At 44.8% G+C, this 22,403-nt stretch overlaps 1 protein-coding gene and 1 pseudogene across 1 annotated transcript; one reads left to right on the top strand and one right to left on the bottom strand.

Annotated features, from left to right (window-relative positions):
- The first annotated feature begins 431 nt into the window (after positions 1-431).
- On the top strand, positions 432-3,278 carry LOC128044823 (voltage-dependent anion-selective channel protein 2-like; annotated as a pseudogene).
- A 3,153-nt stretch (positions 3,279-6,431) lies between these two features.
- On the bottom strand, positions 6,432-16,569 carry LOC128045282 (intelectin-2-like). Its single transcript, XM_052637780.1, has 8 exons — positions 16,558-16,569; positions 16,267-16,330; positions 15,555-15,665; positions 14,377-14,624; positions 13,893-14,051; positions 13,372-13,492; positions 11,992-12,095; positions 6,432-6,584 (listed from the first exon to the last, which is right to left on the bottom strand). Exons 1-8 carry the CDS (start codon positions 16,567-16,569, stop codon positions 6,432-6,434), a joined length of 972 nt encoding a protein of 323 aa, XP_052493740.1.
- Positions 16,570-22,403: the final 5,834 nt, after the last annotated feature.

The raw sequence follows: 22,403 nt of genomic DNA, 5'->3' as shown, positions 1-22,403 counted from the left end.
AAATGAACTCATGGTTGCTGTCGCCTACAGTAAATGCTGCACTTTCTTTCACCACAACCATGTGTCAGTAGACAGGTTTTTCTGCACACAAGGTGTAAGACTGAATCTTGGTTCAGCAACACCTTGACATGAGGAGAGAGAAAAAATGCAAGCAATAACAAAAATAAGTAGAGAAAGGAAAAATAAATGAGCAGTAAGGAAAATCAGGAATGAGGTAATAAGGAATAAAGATTTAATAAAGAGGTGAAAAAAAAGAAGATACTAGGGAGGGAAATGCAGTTGACCCTGGCACAAAGCAGGTTTGAACTAGACTGGTCCACTGACACACAGATTTTTTTCCCAATATTAAATAATATAGACTACACAATTTGTGACTCATTGAATCTGCAGATGTTGGCTACAAACAGAGGAACCTCAGATATGGAGGTCCTATGGGTACAGATGATCAACTATAATTTATATGTAGATTTTAGATTGTGAGGAGAGTTGGCCCATAACCCACACATAGTTCAAGGGTCAACTGTACTTGATGGCAACCCACTCCAGTATTCTTGCCTGGAGAATCCCATGGACGGAGGAGCTTGGTGGGCTAGAGTCCATGGGTCGCAAAGAGTCGGACACAACTAAGCGACTTCACTTTTCAACTACCATTCAAATCAGGTTTAGCCAAGAGCAACCACAAGGCTTTCACTTCACGCTCCAGCGAGGACTCTGCCGCGCAGCCCATAACAAGCCCATGGCCTCAGCTGTGGCTGCAGCTTCCCCTCAGTAGACACCAGACGACTTCTCACAGTCTTGCCATTGAGACCTACACGCTGAGCTGTGTGTAAACTGCCGGGGTCCAGACCCGGTGGATCCAGGGAACTCGAAGGTGGGGACGGCGTTGGCATCTTTGGAAAAATACATATTTAATTACAGATATAGAGAGAGATTAGAAACGGATAGTGTAGTAGGAGATAGTGTAGTGGGGAAAAGGAGGCTGAATCCAGATGGGAATTCAGCCAGAGAAATGGGAGCAAGAAAGAAGCGACATGGGGGAATCAGTCTTTCCGGAAACTGATCCCATTTCTTTATTTGGGGGTTTGCTTATATACCTTTTGTTACACATAGGGATGAATACAGAGTCACACGGGGGTCAGCAGTCCTGACCTTTATCAAAATCAGGTGCTTCACATAGAAAGGTCTTAGGGATTTTATGATCCTTTCTTTCTGATAACCAAAAAATTATTTTTTCCAAGGGTGTTTTTTCTTAAACCAGGCACCACCCTCCAAACAAAGTTACATTCCTATAGGGTGAGGTTGTAGTGAGTTACAATCAAGAAAGGAATTTATTTAACCCAAGGTTAATACTTATTTCTCCTATATGCTTAAAGGTTAATAATTACTTCTTCCTATACACTAGTTATATTCATTATAAGGGCAGGGAACATGGAGATTTAGCAGCAAACATCAGCCCAACAAATGAAAATCCTTTCACCAATGCTCCCCTTAAGATCTGTTTAGTCTTAAGATAGTGATAAAGTTACATTTTTACATAACAAGGACACAGTGATTTATAACAAAGCACAGTGATCTATTACAAAGAGAAAATTTATTAACTCAAAAAGTCTAGTATTGCTAACCTTAAAAACTACTATATTTCCTTTTCTATAGTCCAAATACATTGATTAATATATTCCCAGGTGCCTAAGGATATGGAGGCCTGGTGGCAATCATTGACTCAACAAGAAGAAAAAGCCCTATGCTAATTAAGACTCTCAAATACTCTCTGTGCTGTTTATGGTTGAGAGGTAGTAAACAATCATGTGGGTAGTGGCAGGAGTATGGATAATCCTGTCACACAAGCTAGTCTGTTAGCAGAGAGGTTTGACCCCAGACATCCTTGTCCCATCCAGAGGAGGGAATTAGCAGCAATTCTTGACACAACAAATGAAAAACCCTTCGCCAATATAATTCCTAACCAACCCACTATACTAATAATTTCCAACTCCCCAAAAGAATTTGCCTTTAGTAAGTCTAAAACATCTCATGCCTCTCAGATTGGGAGGCTGTAAACAATCACATGTGGCCGGCCGAACCTATACAAGTGAGCTAGATAACCTTCAGAGGAGTCTGTAAGCTGAAACACTCTTGTCACGCCCAGGAATTTTTATTGCCTTGGAGCTGCATGTTTACTCCTTCTCCGAGAGAAATGGTTATGGGGGAGAGCCCCCAGTGAAGTCAGAGGTGTAAGTGAGAGCATAAAACAGATTCTGGTTTGGGGGTAGATGCTCGGGAACAGGGGGTTTCCTGAGGCTTGATCATGCCTTTGCGTATGCCAAGCCTCCTTCCTCATGACCTTTGCCATGGGCGGAGTTCCTCACGCTCTGTCGTGAGGTGACATTGGAAAATCTGTCAGAGACATTTTCAAGGGAGGACTGGTTTGGGGTTGTCTGGAGGTGAAAACAAAATCACGCACTGCCACGACATTCTCAACATTTGGATCATCTAACACAGACACGGGCCACGTGCCCGGCAGCTAGAGCCAGTATCCATCCTGCATGACCCATCACAAGCCGTGCAACACTGATGGCACTCTGAGAGCAGAATCGAAGTAAAATGAAGACCAGATTTGTCAAGGCCTGGATCTGAGTTTGGTACTACCTTCTCTCACTAACACAGTAAAGAAAAAGGGCAAAATCAAGTCTTCTTACAAGAGAGAGTCAATAAACCTTGGTTGTGATATTAACTTGGATTTTGCTGGACCTGCCGATCCATGGTCCAGTTCTCTTTGACGGTGAGGGCTGTTTTGACTGTGAGGGCTGGCTTGCTGGGTTCCAGCCCATGACCTGGTACAGTGCCAAATGCAACCTGACAAGGAATAACTTTGCAGTGCAGTACAGGACTGGGGACTTCCAGCTGCATGCTACGGAGTGATTCAGGGGACAGAATTTGGAGGATCAGTTTAACAAAAAGAATACGAAGATCTTGACAGTCAAGTGAATGTTGGATACTTGGATACTGGGTATCAGCTACACTCATTTGGGTATTCCAGCTAAATATCAGTTGGATCCCATTACTTGTGTTTCTGCAAAAGTCAACAATTCTGGTTCACATGGAATGAGCTACATTTAGATGGTGTGTCTGGTGTGAAGCTGACGTGTCTTCTGGTAAACAGGAAGAGCATTACTGTTGGAGGCCATAAACTTGGAGTTTCTCTGCGGTGGGAGGTTTATCTAAATGTAGAAACCTCTAGGAAGAGATATCAGAAGAGGGGTCTTGATACAATTCCCCTGTGACCAGTAGGCTTCGTTTTCCCTCTCCTGATCCGCAGACATCAAAACAAAGGATAATCTACAAAAGAACTGTATTTTTTAAGTGTGGACAATTTTAAGTAAAATGGCTATCTAGCTAAAAAGAAATTACCTATCTAGTTACCAAGGCTGCAGTCCTCCAGTCACCTATGCATTACTTAGTCAGTGAAGAAATTAATCAGATGATCTATGAAAGAAATGGAGCTTTATTCGAGCTAAACTGAGGATGGTAACCCAGGAACAGCCTCTCCAAAAGCTCCAGAAACTGTTCTACCAGTTTTAGGTCCACGCCTGGTTGTACAGGTTTTCTCTTTTCATTTATTTACTTACTCTGGCTGTGCGGGGCCTTGCTTGCTGCTCACAGGCCTTCTCTTGCTGTAGCGGCCAGTGGGGGCTGCCCTCTAGTGGTGGTGCACAGGCTCCGCACTGTGGTGGCCGCTCGTGTGTGGAGCATGCGCGCTGGAGCATGCGGGCTTCAGTAGTTGCGGCTCTCAGGCTCAGAAGGCGCAGCTCCCAGGCTCCAGAGCTTGGGCTCGGTAGTTGTGGCACATGGCTTAATTGGCCCATAGCAAGTGAAATCTTCCTGGAGCAGGGATCAAACCCATGTCCTCTGCATTGGCAGGCAGATTCTTTACCACTGGCCCACTAAGGAAGTCCTATATAGGTTTATGAGATAGACGGCTGTACATTAAACGATGTAGAGAGTTGGCAAACTCCTGTTCTCTAAGTGCAAAGTGATGGGTCATGGTGACCCCTTACGAGCTCAAGAAGGAATGTTGCCTATTAAGGAGTTGCCTTGGTGCTAGGAGAATGACTGAGCAAGTATTTCTGCCAATACAGAGGTTTGGTGGATGCGTAAGGCAGATAAACAATGCACAGTAGAGGAGACCCAGGAGGCCAAGGGGTGGAGAAAGTATTATGCTTGAATTTTCTTGACTTCTCTTAGAATATGAATTTCCATTTCATCAACTTGAATGCAGAAAATTATTAAATACTTGGGGCCAATAATGAAATAAATTTGGGGGAAATTTTTTAATTAAACACATTTTCTTAAATTTTTCTTTTTGCCCTCAGCTACAAATGTTCAGAAACTCAGAATGTCAATACTCTACAAATAAAGCAAGTCCTGTGTCCAGGGTTTCTCAAACACACTACTGACATTTCAGATCACATCACTCTCCATTTGAGGGAGGGGTCCTGTGCAACGGACGCTGTTTCACAGCAGCCATGGCCTCTATCCAGCGGCACTCCAGCCCCACAACATCACCTCCCAGTCCAGGAAATGTCTCCAAATGTTCCCAGGTGTTCGCTGGGGGTAGGGTCTCCAGGTAAATATTGTGGGAGACACATTTAATACTAAAAACATTATTCATTATTTACCTCAAATTAAGTGTAGGTGAGTCTCCTTTATTTTTATTTGCTAAATCTGGCAGTCCTCCTGAGACACAACAGCACCTTCATCTCCTCCATCTCCCACCCTATTTGAGAATCACTGCTCTAATCCACAAGGAGCAATGGAGAAAGAGTACAGTGATGGGAGGTGAGGAAAGTTATGATCAGATTTGCGTTTTGAACAAAACAGAATAAAATACTGCACTCGGCTCATAGCCAGAACCGCTGTCATCGAATTCGCATTGTACAGATGCTGCTGCTGCTGCTGCTGCTAAGTCACTTCAGTCGTGTCCGATTCTATGTGACCCCATGGACGGCAGCCCACCAAGCTCCCCCCATCCCAGGGATTCTCATGCAGAGACCTGATTCAATGTGTGGCTCTGTTGTTGAGTAAGCAACTGAAGACGGGAGCCCAGATCCTGCCATTCACATCCTTGGGGAGTGTGATACTGATTTACACTAAGTATCAATTTTGTTTTCATTGTGTTTCTGGCACTGAGTTCCTAAAACCCTTGGATTTCTTAAGTGATCAGAGTAAAAAGGCAAAAAACAAAAACCAAAAAAAAAAAGGTTTCTTGTGTTATGTGAATGAAGTAACTTTTGGATCACACCTGAGGAGGTAGGCTGGTTGCCAGGCGACTAACCACATGTTTAAAGGGTTAGAACTATCAGTACTACAAACCCTTACCCTCCTGGAGGGAAGAAGGGCTGGAGATGGAAACAATTGACCTGGTAAATGATTAAATCAATCATGCCTATGTAATGAAGACTTTGTTAAAAAAGAAAAAGAAAAGAAACCCAAAGAAGTGTGTTCAGAGGGTTCTGGATTGGAGAACAGATGGGAGAATCGGGATTGGTGATGCACTGAGAGGGCATGGCATCTCCTTACACTGTCGCCACACTGCACCCTGAGCATCTCTTACATAGGGCGGCTCCCAATTTTTATCTTTTTATAATACACCATTCACCAGTTGTTTCTGAGTTCTGTGAGCCACTCTAACAAATTAGTGGAACCAAAGAAGGGATTCATTGGACCTTCAAATATATAGCCAGTCCTTCCAGACTTGCAACTGGTGTCTGAAGTGGGGGATCCAGGGGGCAGATCCAAGGACTGAGCCATTCACACGTGGGATCTGAGGACTTCTCATAGTAGATTGGGTCAACACTGAGTGCAATTGTACGACCTCCACCTAGCTGTCAGTGCATTTCTTGGAGCTGAGACAACCCTCCCCAACACACACACATTGCAATTCATACTAGAATCATTTTAGGGACAATGTCTTAACTGTCAAAGCTAGAGAAATAAAGGAAATGGGTACTCTCAACTATCCAACTTTTTTCCTACAGAATCTAAATAATATTCATCTTTTCTTCATTATGTTTCCTTTGAGAGCTTGATTTGACTAGCCAATAACCATATGGCAGGAAAAATTAATGAGAAAAACTTTGCCTTGCTCCTCAGTCTTGCTCGGGATTTGCCTAGAAAGACGGACAAACTTGTGTTCTGGGACCTGAGACTAGGAGTTCCCAACTCAGAAAGTCTAAATCAAAAGTCACCAGAATAAGAGGCATTATTTTAATACATCTTCCAGGGGTCAGTCAATTTGTAAAAAGAATTCAAAAAATCTTAAGAGTCACAAATGATGTAATTTATTCTCCTTTCCTTGTTGGAGAAAATGGAAGCATTTTTCCATCTCTGAGTTTCTGGACTTTGGAGCTGGGTTCCACATCTCATACATTCAAGTCTCAGCGGTAGAAGAGGAGCACAGCTGCCTCAGTGATCTCCCGGCTGGAGCTGTAACCCCGGTGAGTGCCGTATCCATCCCAGTCAAAGGCAGAGAAATCCCCACACTGCGAGGGATTGCCCTCTGGGAAGAATCCTCCTCCACCGATGCAGTGCTGGGGGACAGAGAAAGAAGACACAGTGAGGGGTTGGCTGTGGATACCACAGAGATCTTAATCTTTAAATCCCCTGGAATCTTTGGTCCTCCTCCTACTTGGCCTTGACCATATCCTTGCCAGAAATCCTCCCTCCAGTGGACTCTGAAATCATGTCCTTTCCTGAATTCCTTTCTACCTTCCTTCATATTTATTCTCAGGCCTTTTAGCTCACCCTTTTCCCTCAACTGATTCTCCCAAATGCTATTCCCCACGGTTCTGGCCACACCACAGTCTCCTGATGATGGCTCATCCTTTCCCATGACTTCTGCTAGTATCAGCATAATCATACATTGTCAAGAGACTCCTAAATCTCGGAAGTCAGGTCCATATTGTCTGTGTTTGAAACCCCACAGCAACTGCAGCCGCATGTCTCCATCTACATATCGCTAGATCTGACACTCCAGTTGAGCAAAACAAAGCTAATTCTCTCTCTTATTGGCCTTGAACACCCTGGCTCAGGTCCTCAGCATTTCACATCTGCAGCTTTACACCTGCCTCATTGCCTCCCTGCCCCTAATTCCCCTGCTCTTGGATCCATGTCCTCCACCTGGTTATACATCATATTAGAAACATCAAAGCTGGTCAGGTCACTCCTCCATTCAAAATCTTCCTATGAGTCACATCTTCTACCACATGAAATCTACACCCTGGACAGAATGGGAAAAGGCCCTGCTTACCCTGCCTCCTTGGACTTTTCCAGCTTCGGCTTCTGCTTCTAACTAAATGCACAAGACCGCTCAAGGGCCCTTCAACACCCCCACGGTCTCTCAAACACCAGTGATTCTGAAAACGCTAGTCACTCATGCTAGACAGCCATCTTTCTGCCCTTGTTACTTGCTGAACTCTACACACAGCGTTTGAGATTCAATGACAATGTCAGCAACTTGGAGAATCGGCTCTGTGCCCTCATTAGAGGTAGGAGCTCCCACATTTTGTGCCCCGGGCCCCGTGTTTGTGTTGCTGTCACAGGTGACGCCACGTTGCAGTCGTGCACTTGTGTCTCCATCCCATTCAGTCTGATTGCCGTCAAATGACTGTCAGCTTGGCATGTCTAACATCAAGCACTTTGTGGGCACCCTATCATGTGTTTTTATGGAATCAGTGCTTGCAAGGGTACATGCAAATGAGCACGAATGAACACGATAAGGCCCCATGGAAGCCAATGTCGGGGGCGACACATCCCACCCCACTCCCAGGGCCCACACCTGCATTATCCTCAGAATCGTAACCTAAGGGCTCTTTCATGAGGACACAGCTGCCTCACTTTGACTGACAAATGGGCAAACATATTTGAGGGGGGAAATGAAGACGTCCTTCAGGGTCACATTTCTTAGACTGACAGGTGTGAAAGGAAGAAGGCCTTAAGTGAATGTTCTCCCCCCATACTTCTGACATCCTCTTCTTCCTGCCCCTCCAGTCACAAAATACCCATCAAAGACAGTCTCCAGCCAACGCACCTATGGTGTTTTCTTCTACAAGACTGCAAAAACAACAAAAACAGAAAGCTTCCAGAATTTACTAAGAATATTTGAGAATGTCTTTGTGACCTCAACAAACAAAAATACTTCTTAAACACAACATAAAAATGCTAATCATCTATGAGAATATACTTAAATTGAACTTTAATACAGTAAATTATGCCCAGTGGTCAAAAGGTATAAACTTTCAGTTCTTTTTTCTTGTTCATGCCAGGCATGTTACGGATCTCAGTTCCCCAACTAGGGATCCAGTTGGGCCCCCTACAGTGTGAAATTGATCTTCAAAGCATCAGGAATATAAATATGAAGATGCAGGCAGCAGAACAGCTCCATGGTAGACTCTTGGCCCCAGGGTGGCGGATTAGTTCCAGGGTGGCCAGCGGCAGTGGTGAAGGCTAGTGCCCCCTGCTCCTGGGAGTCCTCCAGCATCAGCTCCAGCCTTCTCCGGACCCACTTCCCAACCACTTCAGCAGGGCCTTTGCCTCAACCCCCAGCCATGTATTGACCGACATCTGATAGCCCATTAAAGTTTAAACGTTCAGTGTGGACTAGCAGTAGGACAGCCAGGGCACTGAGCATGTCATCCAGCTACGCTGAGCGGCTAAAGTGCATGTCCCTGATAATTAGGGCCTGAGAAACATAGTCCACTGTAGAAGGGGATGGCAAACCACTTCAGAGTTCTTGCCTTGAGAACACCATGAGCAGTATGAAAAGGCAAAAAAGACATAACACTGAAAGATGAACCCCCCCAGGTCGGTAGCTGGCCAATATACTACTGAGAAGATAGAGAAATAGCTCCAGAAAGAACGAAGAGGCTGAGCCAAAGCGGAAATGACACCCAGTTGTGGTTGTATCTGGTGGTGAAGGCTAAGCTCAATGCTGTAAAGAACAATATTGCATAGGAAGCTGAAATGTTAGGTCCATGTGGTCAAACAGGAGATGACAAGAGTGAACATGGACATTTTAGGAATCAGTGAACTAAAATGGATGGGAATAGGAGAATTTAATTTAGACGACCATTATATCTACTACTGTGGGTAAGAATCCCTTAGGAGAAATGGAGTAGGCCTCAGAGTAAATGAAAGAGTCTGAAATGCAGTACTTAGGTGCAATCTCACAAATGACGGAATGATCTCATTTCATTTCCAAGGCAAATCATTCAGCATCACGGCAATCCAAGTCTATCTCCCAACCACTAATGCCAAAGAAGCTGAAGTTGAATGATTCTATGAAGACCTACAAGTCTTCCTAAAGCTAAAATAAAAAAAGATGTCTTTTTCATCATGGGGACTGGAATGCAAACATAGGAAGTCAACAGATATCTGCAATAATAGGCAAGTTTGGCTTTGGAGTACAAAATGAAGCAGGACAAAGGCTAACAGACTTTTCCCAAGGGAGTACACTCATCATAGCAAACACTCTCTTCCAACAACACAAGAGACAACTCTGCACATGGACATCACCCGATGGTCAGTACCAAACTCAGATTGATTATATTCTTTGCAGCCAAAGGTGGAGGAGCTCTGTACAGTCAGCAAAAACAAGACCTGGAGCTGATCATGATCAGATCATGAGCTCCTTATTGCAAAATTCAGGCTCAAATTGAAGAAGTAGGGAAAACCACTAGGCCATTCAGGTCTGACCTAAATCAAATCCTTTATGATTATACAGCAGAAGTGACAAACAAATTCAAGGAATTGGATCTGATAGAGTGCCTGAAGAACTATGGATGGAGGTTCGTAACATTTACCAGAAGTGGTGACCAAAACCATCCCAAAGAAAAAGAAAGGCAAAGGCAACATGGTTGCTGAGGAGCCCTTACAAACAGCTGAGAAAACAAGAGAAGCAAAAGGCAAAGGAGAAAAGGAAAGATAGACCCATCTGAAAGCAGAGTTCCAAAGAATAGCAAGGAGAGATAAGAAAGCCTTAAGGGCCTTAGGAAGCATCACCACAGACAAAGTTGGAGGTGATGGAATTCCTGCTGACCTATTTCATATCCTAAAAGATGATGCTGTTAAAATGCTGCACTCATTATGCCAGCAAATTTGGAAAATTCAGCAGTGGCCACCAGGACTGAAAAGGTGAGTTTTCATTCCAATCCCAAAGAAAGGCAGCGCCAAAGAATGGTCTAATTACCCTACAATTACATTCATTTCACATGCCAGCAAGATATGCTCCAAATCCTTCAAGTTAGGCTTCAGCAGTATGAGAACTGAGAACTTCCAGAGATGTACAAGCTGGGTTTAGAGAAGGCAGAGGAACCAGAGATCAAATTGCCGACATAACGCTGGATCATAGAAAGCAAGGCACTTTCCAAAAAAAAAAATCTATGATGCTTCATTGACTCTGCTAAAGCCTTTAACTGTGTGGATCACAACAAACTGTGAAATATTCTTAATGAAATGGGAATATCAGACCACCTTACCTGCCTCCTGAGAAACCTGCATGCAGGACAAAAAGCCACAGTTAGAACTGGACATGGAACAATGGACTGGTTCAAAATTGGGAAAGGAGTACATCAAGCCTGTATGTTGTCACCCTGCTTATTTAAGTTGTACCCAGAGTACATCATGCAAAATGCAAGCCTGGATAAAGCACAAGCTGCAATCAATATTACCAGAAGAAATGTCAACAACCTCAGATATACAGATGACACGACTTTAATGGCAGAAAGTGAAGAGGAACTAAATAGCTTCTTGATGAAGCGGAAAGAGGAGAGTGAAAAAACTGGCTTAAAACTCAACATTCAGAAAACAAAGATCATGGCATCTGATCCTACCACTTGATGGCAAATAGATGGGGAAAATGTGGGAACAGCGTCAGATTTCATTTTCTTGGACTCCATAATCACTACAGACAGTGACTGCAGCCACAAAATTAAAAGACGCTTGCTCCTTGGAAGAAAACCTATGACAAACCTAGACAGTGTGTTAAAAAGCAAAGGGTCACTTTGCCGACAAAGGTCCCTGCAGTCAAAGCTGTGGTTTTTCCAGTAGTCATTTGTGGATGTGAGAGTTGAACTACAAAGAAGGCTGCAAAGCAAAGAATTGATGCTTTCGAACTGTGATGCTGGAGAAGACTTTTGAGAGTCCCTTGGACAGTAAGGAGAGCAAAGCACTCAGTTCTAAAGGAAATCAACCCTAAATTTTCATTGAAAGGATTGGTGCTGAAGCTGAAGCTCCAATACTTTGGCCACCTAATGCAAAGACCTGACTCATTGGGAAAGACCCTATGCTGGTAAAGATTGAGGGCAAGAGGAGAAGGGGACGACAGAGGATGAGATGGCTGGATGGCATCACTGACTCAATGGACATGAACTGGAGCAAACTCTGAGAGATAGTGAAGGACAGGGAAGCCTGGCATGCTGCAGTTCATGGGCTCACAAGGAGAGGGACATGACTTAGCAAATGAAACCAACAACAGTGGAATTCCAGAGTCCTAATCACTGGGCCATCAGTGATGTTCCAAACCTTCATGTATAAAATAAGTCCTGCGGGTGTAATGTACAGCAGAGTGCCACTAGTCTGATACTATATGAAACACTGAAAAGTTACTAAGAAGGTAGATGGTAAAACTTCTCATCAAGAAAAAAAAATTTGCAGCTGTGAGTAGTGCTGGGTGTTGGCTAGACATGTCACAGTAATCATTTCATAATATATAAAAATATAGAATCACTATGCTATATACCAGAAACTAATATAATGTTATAGATCAATTGAATCTCAATTAAAAAATAATAGCTACAATTTAAAAAGTATGTCTACAAAATGCCAGAAAAGAGTAAAAATGCAAGCTCCATGAAACATCCCTGACAGGTACACACACACACACACAAACATACACACACACACTCGCCCACACAAGCCAGGGATCATCCCCAGACTCACATGCTCAGTGTTGCAGCCAGTGACTCTCACCCCAGCACACAGGGCATGAGCTGCTCTCTCGTTATTAAACACCCTGAACTGGACAAATCCTGCAACAAATTCTCCTGGAAAAGAAGAGGCAGAGAAAAGGTCAAGGACTCAAAGGACGAACTGGAAATATCTTCCCTTTGACCAGCCCCGCAACTCCCTAAATCAACAGGTCAGGTCGCAGCCAATCTGTGGGCGTAGAGCCCAGCACTTTTTCACAGTGGCGGCTGCATCCTGGCCTTGAAAAGGGAAAGAAGAGACCCTCCCTCCATCTGGGGCAAGAAGACCAAGGCTCAGGCTCACAAAAGTCACTTGTCTGTCTAAGGCTCATAGGAGAAGTGAGAGTCCCCTGACAGATCAGCAAGACCTCCAGAGGTTCAGCAGGAATAAGCAATGATCAGAAGTGGCCATCGGTCTCTGCTGGCACACTTCTCATCCAATTACTGTGACTTTAAAGTAAAATGACTCTTATTTGCCCACCAAAGACAAGTTCTGAGGCTTGATCATGCTTAAAAAGGTCTTCTTACAGTAACAGCTCTCCATCATAACAAACACAAATTTTCCTCATTACTTTGCAAGTTGTTCTCACCTGTGCACATTAATTAGCTTTTAACTTTGCAAGATTCTTACAGTGACTGAGGAAACTCAAATCAGGGCTCTGTGACATCCTAGAGGGGCAGAATGGGGTGGGAGGTTCAAGAGGGAGGGGACATATGTATACCTATGGTTGATTCATGTTGATGTATGGCAGAAACCAACACAATATGGTATTGGTTTAAAATAAATAAACTAAGGGGAAGTTAAAAATAAATAAACTAAGGGAAAAAAGAATCAAACCGGGTTATTAGTTAAGAAGCCTGAGCTTATAGTTTTTTCATGATGGCTACATAAGAAAAATCCATGTCACATTCCTAGAAAACAGCTTGGTATATTGTACTTGTTTAATAAATGCTAAGGATCATTAGGGTTACAGGAGATCAGCCCTGGGATTTCTCTGGAAGGAATGATGCTAAAGCTGAAACGCCAGTACTTTGGCCACCTCATGCGAAGAGTTGACTCATTGCAAAAGACTCTGATGCTGGGAGGGATTGGAGGCAGGAGGAAAAGGGGATGACAGAGGATGAAATGGCTGGATGGCATCACTGACTCGATGGACGTGAGTTTGAGTGAACTCCGGGAGACAGTGATGGATAGGGAGGCCTGGCGTGCTGCGATTCATGGGGTCGCAAAGAGTCAGACACAATTGAACAACTGAACTGAACTGAACTGAAGGATCATTAACTTTTCTTACTTACACTTTCCCGGAGTGTGCAGAGAAGGGCTAACGACTAGGCTTTGGAAGCAGATACTCACGCTGACTATTCGGTGAATAATAAGATGCAGTTTTCTTAGCATCACCAAAGTCATAGTCAACAGGAATGGCTGGGCCATTGTCAGTCCAGCACTTCCCTGCTCCGTATTTCACTGGGTATTTCTGCAGGGATCCAAAATACAGTTTGTGGAAGACAATAGAGATACTGCCATTCTGGGCAGTAGAGGCTTTAATACCCTCATGTGGCATTATTCAGGAATCAGCATGAATAATACTGGTGTATTTCCCCCCTGCCACCCATAGCTAGGACCCTAACCAGCCTCAAGACCCCTGTCCTTCTCACTCTCTGCCCGCCCCCAATCCTCTCCCCTAAGCTTCTTCCCCTGTCTGGCTCACAGTTCCTCTGGAAGAGGCAGCACACTAGTTCATAGTGACCCAGAGGTAGTAGACAAGCAGAGGCCCTTGGTGATATGGACAGAGCAGACTTATACCCCATCCCAAACACGTGACCCCTGCTCACCAAAGGCAGGGTCCCCAACCCCCAGCCAGCAGCCCCATGTACCTGGTAGAGTCCAAACAGATTATGCCCCAGTCTCCGGAAGAAGCCCGTGTTGGTGTGGTACCTCAGCAGGGAGCTCTTCCTCCAGTGCTTCAGGGGGGACTTGTTGGGCACGTGCCAAATGCCCAGGTCGCAAGCTTGAATGTCGTAGTAGCCAGGGTTCTGCAGAGGGACACACACTTAGCCTGACCAGCCAAGGAGGTGCTACCAGCCAAAGACCCACACACACACTCCTCAGTGGAGCTGAGAGCTCAGGTCTGCAGGGAACAGGTGCCCAGCAGTGCCCAGACCCCCACTTCCCTCCAGCAGACATGAGGCCCCACCACACAAACAGCCTTGGTGGGAGGAATTTGTCATTCAAGACATGGGCTTCTGTCTGTCATCTTCTCCAGCCCCACCTCCACCTCCCCGTCTCTCGCCCTCCCTTCCACATGCTCTGCTCCGGCCACACCCCGCTCCCCATCCTTCCCACCTGGGTGCTCAGTACCTTGTAGTCATCGCTGGTGGCGGCCTCTGCAGACCCAAATGTGTTGTAATTGGCCCAGTTGCCGTCCCCCTCTGGGTAGTCAGCCCTGTTGCCCTGCTGACTGGACCAGCGATCGCCCACCGTGCATTTCCCATGCATGTTGTTCTCATGGACGCTGGCCACCAGGGTCCAGCCGCCACCCCCAGAGGTCATGTCACAGAAGGTCTGGTAGATGACACCATTCTCAGTGCGGAGTTGATACAGGCCATCTGCAGAGGGAACCGACCAGAGACCGCCTGTCTGAGAGCACAGGGTCCATCTCGGACTCACAACCACAAAGACTCTGGGAAGTCAGAAATGTATCCTGAAGGCTCCCACACACATCCGCTTGTTGAGGACAGTTCTCTGTGGACACTGACTGCCTTTGTTCCATGCTACCTTTTCAAAGACTTTGGTGAGCAAACATCCTAGGAGACAGAGATCTATCTCCCTCGGGACAGAGCCTTCTTCTGGCCAGAAGAGGCCAGAAATCACACCTCACCACATCTCAAGTCTACATCAGGATGTGGCCTCTGCAACTCAGAGGTAAGGGCAGGCATGGTCGCTGCCCATTATATGAGATTCAGATTCCCTAACTGCAGAGTTCTTCCTTGTACTCAGCCCCAGAGAAAATAAACTGTCTTATCCAAAAAGGCTTACATTTGCTTGACGAACCCAATTTAGGAGCTGCTTGGCAAAGAAACTACATGGGCAGATATCTCCTGGCCCTTTTCACATCACTGGGATGGGACGAGACCCAGAACATCACCACAGGAAAAGGCTGATGCCCTGGCTACTTCTGTCATTGTGAGTAATCAAGCTCTGTGTCTCTGCCTCTGGAGGCTCGTGTTTCCTACCAGAATCTATGACACTAGGGCAGAACTAACTTCTCAGCTTACAAGCAGGGAAAAATCTTACACTCACTGGAGCTATAGACTCACCAGAAACACCTCATTCTCCTTGTGTTCAGAAGATCATGTCTCCAACAACTAGGTTGGACCCAAAAGCCTCAATATTCTCAATAGAAATCTCCTGGGCTGGAAGCTGGAGTAAGGGCAGACAGGAGCGGTAGGCACATCCCTTCTTGATCTCCATGACCAAGATCTGTTTAGCTAAAAAGTGGTTAAAAGGAAAGGATGCTGAGTTGGGTTATTACTCACCACCTGCTTTACGACATCTTTCTTTGATTTCCTTGCAGCTTCTTGGAAGGAAAGACAGGTAAGGAGCACAGGTTTCCTCCTTCCGGAACTTCTCAACAGAAAGCGTCCCTGCTAGAGGATGTGAGGATAATTCTGTTTCATGCCGCTCACACCAGCCTTCTTGGCCATTGGCTCCTAGCCCCTTCCCACTTCACAGGCTCATCACGAGGCTGTGAGGCCCCAGGGGTCAGAAGACTCGCTGACCACAATCTACCACATCCTCAACACTTGCATTCTTCTCCACAACCAATTAAACCCAAAAGCTCTCATTATGCCTACTGTGATCGACGGAATTGGAAGGATGAAGACTAGGGAAGGGTGTTCCCTGAACACAGCCCTGACCACCAGGCACCCTCTGGGAACCCCAAGGCCAAGGCTATAGGAGCAGGAGCCGCTAGAAGGAAGCACAGTCTTCACCACCATGGCTCCCCTGAGCCCCCTCAGCCACACAGAGGCACCGACGGAGCCCCAGGACAGGCCTTAGCCTCAGACCGCACATCCAGAGAGACCAGCAATCAACACTCTGGCCACAGCTCAATCTGGCTGCAAAGTGTGGCTTCTCTGCACCTCCACGACTCCCCCTCTAGGCCAGGACTTCAGCATCCAGCCTGGTTCCACTCTCTGCTCCACTGCACATCTGAGCTGATGAAACTGCTGCTCCTGAGTGACTTACCTGCACGCGGCCCTCTGGTGGCCACAGAGAGGAACAGCAGGAGGTAAAACCTGACTCCTGTCCCCTAAGTAGAAAGGCGATGCACACAGTCATTGGCTGGTTCATCCTTTCGCTCCCTTCCATCCTTTCTCTTTGAACTCCCTGAGTAAGGAGAACTCAGATGGAAAGTAATGGGATTCTGGGCACTCTGGAACCTCCTGGAATAGACCCCACCCCATCCAACCCTCAAATCCTTAAGGGGCCACAGGCTCCTTTCTCTGAAACTCCCCATCCCTAAGACCAAGACCAGACCTCAGCTGGCATTGTGGCTCCCCACACACTGGGATCCTGTCTCGGGCTCAGCACAGAGAGCTAGCCCTCTGCTTCCTTCCTCACAGATGCCAGGAGCTGAGAGCACCCAACCAGCAGCAGTCTCCGAGCTACTGCCTCTGCAGGGAGGTCGGAGGTAGATAAAGTGCTGAGCATATGGGCCCTGCCCATCCCAGCCTACTTTGGGCTGCAGGCCCCGCCCTCGAGCATTCTTCCTTTGAAGGTTCCTGAGCCTCAGGCCCAGGCAATGAGAAGGAATTGTCACTGGCTGGAGGGGCAGGAGGCAGCACTCTGGGTCACACAGGCGACACTCACACGGTGCTCCCTTCCACAGAAGCCTCTCGGGATGGACGGGACCTCACGGTTCTCCCCTGCAGCCTGTGCTGCTCCCGCCTCAGTCAGATGCTCCCGGGCCTCACACACCTCCATCAGGTCTCATCCTTCCAGTCTCTCCTGAGACTTCTCCATGAAGCCCGCCCTGACACCCCCACCCCCTGGAGAAGCTGATGGATACTCTCCTGTCCTACTAAGGCCTTTTTCCAACCCCTAATTATGTGATGTCACACTGTCATCTCTTTCTTTTATTTGTTAGGGCTTAGAAATAATTGAAAATTTACAGAATGTGGTAAAAATAAAAATAGTTCATAAACACAAATATAGCTTTTACCTAGATCCACCTGGGGTTTATGCTATCATATATACCGTCTCTCTGTATTCATACACAAACTTACACAACACTTTTTTTCTGAGCAAAGGCTCGTTCCCATAGGTAAGTCTGTATTTTATTAATAGAGATATTCTCGTATATCACCACAGTGCAATTACCATTAACTCTTTTCAGTGTAGCAGTGTAACTTGCTAGGGTCCACCAGCCTGGGAGTTCCACTCAGCTCCAGTAGCATCCATAGTAAACTGAAATTTCTCTGGCGTTCATTCCCTCCCAGTATTAGGACATTTCTTGTCCACATTTGAAGCCCACAATCCCCAGGGTATGTTCTACACCTGCTTACAATGTTCTACAGCCCCATTCCACACCCATGCCAGCCCAACTCCTTTCAGCACTGTCCACTGCCCAGACTCTGGCTGACCACTGACCCTATGATACCTCATTTCCGCCACCTCTGCTGCTGCGGCTGCTCTGAGGGATCAGTTGCTGGTGTTCAGGACATTACTTCCTCTCATTCCTGGGCCTTCAGCAGCATCTCTCTTTGCTGTCCAAGATACAGGAGCCATCGTGCTTGTTCAGTGCAGAGGAAGGCAAATGCCTTACACATACAAACCACTATCTAATCCAAGGCCTGGAATGTTATTAATAACTTACCCTTACCCGTGCACTCTACTGTATCACAACCATCTGAATTTGTTTTCAGAGAGGACAGAGTTGAAGAGAGAGATGGAGAGAAGACTGATCTATCTCCCATATATCTCTGCTGTTTGCTACAGCCATAGCGAAATGACCACTAATACCACTTAATCAGGGAATTTCTCAGGTAATCATTTGGATTGTTCACTGTGATTAATTCTCTTATTTCTGAAGGCACCAGAAAGGCGATGCCACTTCTCTATGAAGTTAAGTGGGCCATGGGACTTGTTCTAGCCAAATAATGTGAGCAGAAAGGGTCAGTTTCAGGCTGAAGCCTTTACCAGGCAGGGCACAAGTCCACACCATCCTTTTTCCAGCCTCAAGAAATAACACAAATATGGGGCCCTGGCTTGGTGGTATGTTTATGTCTGATGAGGAAACTAATCTTCAAGGTTGGAAGGATGGCATTCTGTGTTCTGTTTTAGGGGAAATGCTAAATGTGTTGCCTGTGGTATCTCAAGAGGTGTGAGATGTACAGACTGCACTGGGGCATTAAAGGCAGACCTCAGGGAAACAACGTCAGCACTGCGTGTCAGCTGCCTTGGTTCTGTATTACAAAGGGCAGGGTCTGGGAGAAAAGGCGGTCATTTTGCAAGCAGGAGTTAAAAGAATAATTAATTCTGGGTCTTCAACAGGCAAATGGTATGGAAAAATTTCCTTGATAAATTATCTTCTATTAGGACACACACACACAGAAGCACTGTGTGTGTGTGTGTGTGTGTGTGTTAGTCGTTCAGTCGTGTCCGACCCTTTGTGACTCATAGACTATAGCCTCGGGGGCTCCTCTGTCCATGGAGTTTTCCAGGTAAGAATACTGGAGTTGGTTGCCATTTCCTCCTCCAGACAGATAGATACAGATACATACCACTCCCAAAATCTTTAGTCAAGAACAAGTATATACTATTTAGTATCTCACGCACAATATAGTCGTGAGTGAGTGAGCGAGTGAAGCCGCTCAGTCGTGTCCGACTCTTTGCGACCCCATGGACTGCAGCCTACCAAGCTCCTCTGTCCATGGGATTTTCCAGGCAATACTACGGGAGTGGACTGCCATTTGCTTCTTCAGGGGATCTTCATGACCCAGGGATTGAACCTGGGTCTCCCGCATTATAGACAGATGCTTTACCGTCTGAGCCACCAGGGACGTCCACAGTATAGTAAGTAGTGGCAAAAACACAACCTAGCAACTGAGGGAGCTGAGAAATATTATTCCTGCACTACATATCAAACTTCTAAAATTTTACTAGTAAAATTTGGGAGAATAAAGCAATACCTTTTTAATTACGTTTAGACTGAGTATGTTTCCAGACATTCATTCATGTACTGACATTCTGAATTACTGTGCTCTCAAGTTCCAAAATACCAATATTTGGGGTATAATAATGAGAAACGCTAGACTGGAAGAAACACAAGCTGGAATCAAGATTGCCGGGAGAAATATCAATAACCTCAGATATGCAGATGACACCACCCTTATGGCAGAAAGTGAAGAGGAACTAAAAAGCCTCTTGATAAAAGTGAAAGTGGAGAATGAAAAAGTTGGCCTAAAGCTCAACATTCAGAAAACAAAGACCATGGCATCCAGTCCCATCACTTCATGGGAAATAGATGGGGAAACAGTAGAAACAGTGTCAGACTTTATTTTGGGGGGCTCCAAAATCACTGCAGATGGTGACTGCAGCCATGAAATTAAAAGATGCTTACTCCTTGGAAGAAAAGTTATGACCAACCTAGATAGCATATTCCAAACCAGAGACATTACTTTGCCGACTAAGGTCTGTCTAGTCAAGGCTATGGTTTTTCCTGTGGTCATGTATGGATGTGAGAGTTGGACTGTGAAGAAGGCAGAGCGCCGAAGAATTGATGCTTTTGAAGTGTGGTGTTGGAGAAGACTCTTGAGAATCCCTTGGACTGCAAGGAGATCCAACCAGTCCATTCTGAAGGAGATCAGCCCTGGTATTTCCTTGGAAGTAATGATGCTAAAGCTGAAACTCCAGTACTTTGGCCACCTCATGCAAAGAGTTGACTCATTGGAAAAGACTCTGCTGCTGGGAGGGATTGGGGGCAGGAAGAGAAGGGGACGACCGAGGATGAGATGGCTGGATGGCATCACGGACTCGATGGACGTGAGTCTGAGTGAACTGCGGGAGTTGGTGATGGACAGGGAGGCCTGGCGTGCTGCGATTCATGGGGTCGCAGAGAGTCGGACACGACTGAGCGACCGAACTGAACTGAACTGAACATATTTTAGTGTTTTTCAAGAATATGAAATCTGATTTTTACATCTTAATTTATATATTCAAAGGAACAATTTGCATTAAAATTTCAAATTAAAATTACACTCCTTTAAAAAATTGTCACCATACCCATTGCTCACTTAAAACCCCATCTTGGTTTAACCCTACGCTAGAATTTCAGTCTTACAGAATATAACAGTGTATGGGGCACTGAAAGCTTGTTTTTTAGTCACCACATCCTGGTGGCAGACCCGGGTTTTAGGCCTAGTTATGATCTATTCTTGCAACTCTTTTAATTCTTACTCCTATACCTCTGAGAACTCTTTTTTTATGTTAGTTCACCTGGACTTATTGAGTAATTCATTTCCTTCATGTCCTCAAAACAGAAAATGTTAGCTTAGCCAACAAGGGAAACAACCAACTTTTCCCTAAGAATTGCATACAAGATAAATAAATATTTGAAATGCAGTAAAATCAGGTACATAATAAAAGCTTATCTTAAAATTATGAAATTATATATAAGGAAGTAGTTGAGTTTGTTACTGGAAAAGGGAGATAAAAATTTGTTCTTGAAGAGCTCACTGTCTCCAGAGTATGAATAATGCCACACTTTTTGATCATGAGAGGGGTTTGTACTAAACCAAAGATTCACAAATTGACATCTGAAGATTGGGGCAGGTCATGACAGTATTAGGTATACAACATAAAAAATATAAGAACAAAAATATAGGTTTTCTATGGAACTAGATATATTCAAGCTAAAAAACTATATTTACTCTGTGACTATGGCCTTTCTATTTTGGTGTTGTTAAAATACCTTTCATGTAAAATAATACTGATGACATATGTTCTATTTTTGCTTTTTAATTTTTAATGAGAAATTTTTTTTTAATTTTGTAACAACTTTTTCTTATTTCCCATAGAAGTAAATAAACTTTGTGACAAGTCCTAAGTTATGATTCTGTGTTGAGCCTTTTCTAGTCCTGAGAAAACCTGTTTTCATCTCCATGGGGCAAAATATGTGGTCAGAGGCACCGCTGGGTTTTCCTCCTAAAAGACCCAGCAGCAATCCCCAGGGACTTTATAAAACAAGGAAAGGATCCCAACTTAACAGGGAATAGGGAGAGACAAGGGAAAGTTCCTCTGCTCTTTGGAAGGAGAACTCAGGGGCTGTTCTGGTTTGTTATTAAGTTTCCCACCTCTTTCCCTTTGGGGCTGCATGCCTGTTGTAGAACTCTCTCTCAGTTATGTCCATCTTTGCTTTATATATTATAATGGTATGTTATTAGTTGTATCAATGTTTATAATTGCTGTATCATTTTGCTGTACTGAACTTTATAAATGTATAATGTCCTTTGTCTCTTGCTACCTTTTTTTAAATCTATTTTGTCTGATATTAGTATTAATATTGGCATGGAATATCTTTTTCCTGCCTTTCACTTTTATTCACTTTCAGTCTGTTTGCATCTTCAGATCTAAAATGAGTCTCTTGGAGACATCATAGAGTTGGATCATGACCTTTTTTTAGCTTTCGACTCTGCTGGGTCTTTGCTGCTGTGCACAGGCTTTCTCCAGGTGCAGCAAGCGAGGGCTGCTTTCCGCTTGTGGTGTGCGGGCTTCTCATTGCGGCGGCTTCTCTTGTGGAACAAAGGCTCTAGGTGTGTGGCCTTCAGTAGGTGTGGCACACAGGCTTAGTTGCTCCATGGAATGTGGTGTCTTTCTGTACCAGGGATCGAACCTATGTCCCCTGCACTGGCAGGCAGATTCTTAACCACTAGACCACCAGGGAAGTCCTGATCATGATGTTTTCATTCATTCTGCCATCTCTGTCTTTTTACTGGAAAATTTCACTCTTTAATATTTAAAGTAATTGCTGACAAGGGGGGATTTACTTCTTTCATTTTGTTTTGTTTTCTATACACCTTACTGGTTTTCATTTCTCCATTGTTGTACAGCAGAATCCAACACAACATTGTAAAGCAAATCTCCTCCAACTAAAAAGAAAAAAAAAATTCTCCTTTCTCATCACCTGCATTACTATCTTCTTTTGTGTTCAGTTGGTAATTTTTTTGGAGTGAAACATTTAAATTCTTTTCTCATGTTCTTTTGTGTATATTCTATACTATTTGTGCTCAACATGAAGATTACATGTAACCTGCTAAAGTTATAAGGCCATATTTGAATTTTAACAGCTTGACTCAATATTATACAACTCTGTTTCTTTATAG

Source organism: Budorcas taxicolor, chromosome 3 (assembly GCF_023091745.1).
Source record: "Budorcas taxicolor isolate Tak-1 chromosome 3, Takin1.1, whole genome shotgun sequence".
Taxonomy (NCBI): domain Eukaryota; kingdom Metazoa; phylum Chordata; class Mammalia; order Artiodactyla; family Bovidae; genus Budorcas; species Budorcas taxicolor.
Note: the sequence above shows the minus strand (reverse complement) of the source record. Positions and strands in the feature narration are given on the sequence as shown.

Excerpts from the sequence above, each read along its gene's own strand:
- LOC128045282 (XM_052637780.1), bottom strand. Across the intron at positions 14,052-14,376 it reads CCACCAGCGATGACTACAAG|AACCCTGGCTACTACGACAT; the intron begins GTACTGAGCACC and ends GTCCCTCTGCAG. Across the intron at positions 6,585-11,991 it reads CTGGCTGCAACACTGAGCAT|CACTGCATCGGTGGAGGAGG; the intron begins GTGAGTCTGGGG and ends TCTGTCCCCCAG.